Below are 6,723 nucleotides of genomic sequence, written 5' to 3'. Positions count from 1 at the left end.
CCTGAGGTCGGGGAAGGCGCTATAGAAATGCAAGTTCTTTCTTTATGAAAACTTTAATTACTGGAGATTCCAGGATAATCGTGAAGGTTGGCAACCTTCCTTCAGCATTCAGCCACTGATAACACTGACAATAATTCCGAGTCTCCCCGCCTTTCTCGGGTACGAGGGAGAAATCTGGCCGGATCAGCCCTCTGAGGCACTGGGTGATTGTACTGGAACAACAGTGTGAGGCCTGTGGAAAAAAAAAAGTTAATACAGCCGGTATCATTAATGATAATGGATTTATTTAAAAGTAATTTTAAATAATATTCAGTCTTTTTATCGAGACATTCCCATCATTGCTGTTCCCAGTTACATAGCATATGGATAGACAATTTAAAAAAACTTGACAAATAGTAGAAAACGGTTAAAAGGAAAATACTATTTTTTTTGGTGTGTTTTTTTTTAATAAAGGCAGGTGTGTTTATGGAGGTAGCTTTCAGCAGAGGTTCAGAGGTGAAAGGTTAAAAGGTTCTTAGTTCTTTTTGTGCTTCTAGAATTTCATAGTTCTGTCGTGAGGATATAAGTCTCTGCATGTGCTTACGTAGAAGGATACTGAGGTATAAAGCATGCAGCAAGGTTATATAGTCTCTTCTTCATCCATTTTTTAAATGTATCTCTCTCTCTCTCATCTCGTTGTCAAACAAGGAGTCCTAAAGTGGCGGTGGTGCTGCGCAGGCTCCTCTCGCTCTTGTAGGCCCCAAATGGTGACCTTTGCTCCTTTCTGATGTTTACGCGCCACGTCCAAAGATCACCTTAAACGAAGATCAGCGACTGCGGGGAACAGCGGCAGTTTCTGCGCAGAGATTCGCGTACCCATGATCCTTGGCAGCCCGGGATGGAGGCAGCTGTCCAGAACGTTCTAGAGAGGAGAGGGAAGAAGGAAAAAAAAAACACACACACAGGAACAACTTTAGGAAACCAGGGACGCAAACCTGAAGTTATTTTTTTTAAGGGTTTCATTATTTTTTCTTAACTCATTCTCCGGATGTGGGCAAGGCTGGCATTCATTGCCCTAAAATAGGACACTTCAGAGGGCAGTTAAAGAGTCAACCTCATTGGTTTTGTGACTGAAGTCACATATAAGTCAGACCAGGTGAGGACAGCAGGTTCTTGTGTCAAAGGACATGAGTGATCCGGTTGAGCTTTTACGACAATGCGACTTTTACAAATATATATTAAAAAACTGAATTCAAATTCGCAAACTGCCATGGTGGGATTTGAGCTCACGGTCTCTGCATTATTAATCCAGACCTCTGGATTGCCTGTCCAGTAACATAGCCAGTACACTACCATACCTGCGCAGGTTACAAAGCAACTGCAGCACTGATGTGCAACAGTTTAGCTTTAGTGTAAATGCAGCCTAAATCTACAATCAGGACCCAACCTGGGACTGGGACTCAATGCTCGGTCTCTGGAGCAATCCTTTCTTTGCTGCTGTCTCTCCCTCTGCTAGCGGTTTCAGTGAAATATCCCAGACCCCTATGCTCACTGACCTACATCGGCTCCCGGTTAAGCAACGCATCGATTTTAAAATTCTCATCCTTGTTTTCAAATCCCTCCGTGGCCTTGCTCCCTTCTTATCTCTGTAATCTCCTCCAGCCCTATAATCCCCCTAGACCTCTGCACTCCGCCTATTCTGGCCTTCTAAACATCCCCGATTTTAACCGTTCCACCACTGGTGGCCGTGCCTTCAGCTGCCTGGGTCCTAAGCTCTGGAATTCCCTCCCTAAACCTCTCCACTTCTCTTTCCTCCTTTAAGACGCTCCTTCAAAACCTGCCTCTTTGACCAAGCTTTTGGTCACCTGCCCTAACATCTCCTTATGTGGCTCGGTGTCAAATTTTGTTTTGTTTTGATAAACGCTCCTGTGAAGCACCTTGGGACGTTTTATTGCATTAAAGGCGCTATATAAATATATAAGGTGCTGTTGTTGTATTGTGTCCTGTAGACCGCTGTTTACCTTATATTCCCACTGTTTAACCCCCTTCTTCCATCTCCTGACTTTGCATTTATCGCTGTCAAGTGACGTCTGTCACTCATCAACCCAACTTCCATCTATATTTGACCCACTCGTTCCATGTTATTTGCGACCTGTCTAGCTCGGTATCATCAGTCACACTGAACCAAACATACATCTATCAGCTAAGGTAGTAATCATTGAACGCGGAAACAAAGAGCGGGATAAAATTACCTGGCAACCACCTTCCGAATCCTTGATATGGATCACTAATCAACGGCACCCATTCTATACTGAGCACGTTGTGCCCCAAGTGGAATTACTGATTGTGACTGAATAGGAATTGTTATCTGTACCCGAGGCAGACATGGCCAGACGGCAGCAGGGCTTGATCAGTGGCTGCAGTCCCTACTGCCCCTTTCTTTGATCAACCTTATGTTTTGCTCCCCCGGTAACTTGACAACTGAGTAAATAATATAGTTGATGGTGGAAAAGAGCCCTTGTTTAAACCACGAGGAAGCAGGAGAGAGCCCCTTCACCACTCATGGCCATTAGAATCAGAGAATGAAACAGCACAGGAGGAGGCCATTCGGCCCAACTGGTCCATGCCGATGTTGATGTCCCACTCCAGCCTCTTCCCATCTTACTTCACCTAACCCTATCAACATAATCTTCATCGAATCATAGAATGATAAAGCACAGAATGAGGCCATTCAGCCCATCATGCCTGTGCTGGCTCATTGGTAGAGCTCTCCAATTAGTCTCACTCCCCCTGCCCTTTCCCCATTGCCCTGCAAACTTTTTTCCCTTCAAGTATTTATCCAATTCAATTTTGAAAGTTACTGTTGAATCTGCTTCCACCGCCCTTTCAGGCAGCGGATTCCAGATCACAACAACTTGCTGTGTTTTTTTCCCTCCTGTCACCTCTGGCTCTTTTGCCAATTACCTTAAATTTGTGTCCTCTGGTTATCGATCCTTCCGCCACAGGAAACAGTTTCTCTTTATTCACTCTATCAAAACCCTTCCTGATTTTAAACCCCTCTATCAAATCTCCCCTTAAGCCTTCTCTGCTCCAAGGAGAACAACGCCGGTTTCTCTAGTCTCTCCACCTAACCGAAGTCTTTAACCCCTGGTGCTATTGTGACAGGCGGGTTGTGAATATGGGCTGTGTTGAGTTACACATTTTTTTTAATCCCCTGGCTATGCAACCAGGGATTGGTTTGTCATCGATTGCGATGTATTCACTTTGCTTTTTGCACAGAGAATGAGTTCAGAAAGGCACCTTTCTTCTCTTCCATTGTTGGGAATTATTTCACACACCCTTCCCAAAGACCTCATTTAAATTTGCTCTTATTCACAATTATGTCAAGTGGCAAAAACAAGGGTCTCAGTGAAGCCTCCGCAATCCTATACGTTTATGGAATGGTTTCGCTGCCGCTGAGCGGTCTGGGTGAGGTCTGCCTCCATTAGAGTGAGACTGACTCAACCTTTAAGAACGTAAGAAATGGGAGCAGGAGTCGGCCATTCGGCCCCTCGAGCCTGCCCCGCCATTCAATAAGATCATGGCTGACCTGATCTTGGCCTCAACTCCACTTCCCTGCCCGCTCCCCATAACCCTCGACTCCCCTGTAGCTCAAATATCTGTCAATCTCCGCCTTGAATATATTCAATGACTCCGCCTCCACAGCTCTCTGGGGAAGAGAACTCCAAAGATTCACGACCCTCTGAGAGAAGAAATTCCTCCTCATCTCCGTCTTAAATGGGTGACCCCTTATTCTGAAACTATGGCCCCTAGTTCTAGATTCCCCCACGAGGGGAAACATCCTCTCAGCATCCACCCTGTTAAGCCCCCTCAGAATCTTCTATGTTTCAATAAGATCACCTCTCATTCTTCTAAACTCCAATGAGTATAGGCCCAACCTGCTCAACCTTTCCTCATACGTCAACCACTTCAACTCAGGAATTTAATGGTAGCATGGTGGAGATAGATATAATTACTGGTCCCGATTTTAACTCCGGGTGGATTCCCCGCTCAGGCCTGAGTTAAAATTACAGTCGGGTCTCGATGTCATCGGGCTGCAACATGTATAAGTAAAGAAGGACCCCGTTGGCTCCGGGTGGGTGTCCTTGCCGCCCACTCAGGAGAGCAGGTTAAAATTGCAGATGTTGCGATCGTGGCGGCTTTCGGACAGGCGCGAGCCGGTGTGATTTTAACTGCCCCGCCCACCAGGTTTCTGCTGAGCGAGAAGGGTGGAAGTGGCTGGGGATGGCAGACAACAAAAACAGCACAGTTGAATCCCCTTGACAGTGGGGACAATCCAAAATCAGAATGGTCCTTGGCATATTTGGGCTAGTGACAGAAATGTGTTTTCCTGCACGCAGCATTCAGTAGACAGGCTATATTATTTTGGATTCATACCCCAATGGTAGAAGGGTTCATTATTCATTGCCTGTGGCAATGCTCTCCCAGATATTTTGTGAAGAAGGCCACGCTTCAGATGATAGAAAGTTGTCTATGAAAGCTGAATTTTGCATTACGCACAAATGGAAATTATTGGGAAGAAGTCCAATTTGTAACAGGCTTTCTGTGGTGCAAAACAAAGAAGGCTGAGGGGTGACCTAATAGAGGTCTTTAAAATTATGAAAGGTTTTGATAGAGTGGATACAGAGAGAATGTTTCCACTCGTGGGGAAGAGCATAACTAGAGACCATCAATATAAGAGAGTCAGCAAGAAATCCAATAGGGAATTCAGAAGAAACTTCTATACCCAGAGAGTGGTGAGAATGTGGAACTCACTGCCACAGGGAGTGGTTGAAGCAAATAGTATAGATGTATTTAAGAGGAGGTTGGATAAGCATATGAGGGAGAAGGAAATAGAGGGTGATGCTGATAGATTTAGATGAGGAAAGACGGGGGGAGGCTCGAGTGGAGTATAAACGCCGGCATGGACTGGTTGGGCCGATTGGCCTGTTTCTGTGCTGTATATCCGGTGTAATGTATGATATGCTGTTACAGCCGTGATTGAAACTAGGCTTCAGCCTGGGCCGGGCTGGGAGCTAACATATTCAGGAGAGACAGAGGAGGATAGAAACGGAGGAGGGGTGCCTTTGTTAATGAATGATTACAGCTGTCGGAAGCAGTTTGTAGCAATGGCGCTGCACAGGCAGAGTCTGTCTGGGTTGAGTTAAGAAACAATAAAAGATAAAAGATAGACAACCATATAATTGGGACGAAATTGAGGACGAGATTTGTAAGAGATTGGGGCAGAGGTTTGCAGTCGTAATCGAGTCCTAATAATGGGACTTAAACGATCTTAAGGTGGACCGGGAAAAGACAACCGTCTCAGACTGCATCCAGGACTCTTTCCGCAATCAGTGCCTGATCCTCTCCTAGGGAACAAAGCTGGATGAGTAAGTGACCTAAAGGTAAGAGAACATGTGGAAAGTTCTGACCACAATCTAACTGTTTCGCAATATATTTTTTTAAATGAAAGGAAGAATCCAAGATAAAGGTGTTAGACAGGAAAGGAGCTCCTGTCTGTGGAATGAAATGAGATCCAGTCCCGATTAACTGGTTGGAAAATCGGCAAACAGTGGGCAGTGGGAGATACTTAAATATGAGATAGATAGGTACAGATTAAAAACATCCCGATTAAGGGTAAATGTGGTTGGGTTACCATGGTTAAATACAGAATTTAGAGCAAAAACTAAGGTTTTAAGACGAGGCCTATGTTAAATATGGGAGACAATATAGAAGAAAACTATGAGAAATATAAACAGGTTATAGAGGGAAGCAAAAAGGGAGATTAGGAATATTAAGTGGGAGTACAAAAATGACTGGCAATCAAAGAAAAATAGCAAGGCCTTTTATAAGCATATAGAAGTATAAGGATAGTGAAAGAAGGGGTCAGACTGCTGAGAGATAAAGGGGCAACTTGTAATGGAGAGCGAAGGAATGACAGGGATACTTAATAAATACTACACCTCAGTATTGACAGAGCAAAATGGGATTGCAGGAGTCCCTGAGGATAATGTGGAAGAGCTAATACGGAAGGCAAAAGGCCAAAAATGCACTGTTAAAATACTGATAAAATAAAGGCAACAATATCAGAAATTGCCGAATGACGTGTGCAATCATCAGTTTGATGAAAAATCCTCAATTAAAACCCGTACGTTGTTAGTTTATAGGAAGCCAGTGCAGACTGCCCTCTCGTTAATGATGAACATCAGACAGGTTTCCTACCTGGTTCCTTCCATTCCATCGCCTTCGCACCGATCTCTGCTCCCCATGGCTTCTCCTTGGCACTCAATGCACACGTATTTCTCCCTGAACAGGTGACCGGTCCAGAGCCCAAGGCGGCAGGAAACACTCACCTCCTTCATTCGGAAATAAGCACAGTAACTGTCGGGGAAGAGGGGGCGGGGGAAGAAAAGAAAGGGAATGGGTGTGTGTTAGTGCAGGATCTTTCACCAGAAGTGCAGCAATCATTCAGGGGGCCAGGGGAGGGGGATAAATAAGAAAACAGGGTGGGCTGAGAGTGCACAGAGGTCCATCAGCATATGAGATAGAAGACAGGCTAAGTTCAGGGTAGGGACCCTGCATCTGTTCTGACAAATCACTAGGCTAGCTTTTCTCTTTTCTGATACAACGGAGGAGGGAGATGGACTGAACGTGTGCTTCTCTGATCCCCGGAGGACCTGGCCAAATATACTGTCCCCGCAAGAC

General features: G+C 45.1%; 1 protein-coding gene across 1 annotated transcript in view; it reads right to left on the bottom strand.

Moving 5' to 3' along the window:
- Positions 1–262: 262 nt before the first annotated feature.
- The window catches only part of LOC147103562 (somatomedin-B and thrombospondin type-1 domain-containing protein), a 150,886-nt gene continuing 144,425 nt past the window's right edge, over positions 263–6,723 (bottom strand). The window contains exons 4-5 of the mRNA XM_086011999.1: positions 6,241–6,399; positions 263–901 (exon numbers count right to left, since the gene is read on the bottom strand). Coding sequence (XP_085868125.1) covers positions 796–901; positions 6,241–6,399 — 265 coding nt within the window. The 3' untranslated portion in view covers positions 263–795. The remainder of the gene's footprint in view (positions 902–6,240; positions 6,400–6,723) is intronic.

Source organism: Somniosus microcephalus, chromosome 19 (genome assembly GCF_052327205.1).
Source record: "Somniosus microcephalus isolate GS21.2 chromosome 19, FLI_Smic_1.0, whole genome shotgun sequence".
Lineage (NCBI taxonomy): Eukaryota > Metazoa > Chordata > Chondrichthyes > Squaliformes > Somniosidae > Somniosus > Somniosus microcephalus.
Note: the sequence above shows the minus strand (reverse complement) of the source record. Positions and strands in the feature narration are given on the sequence as shown.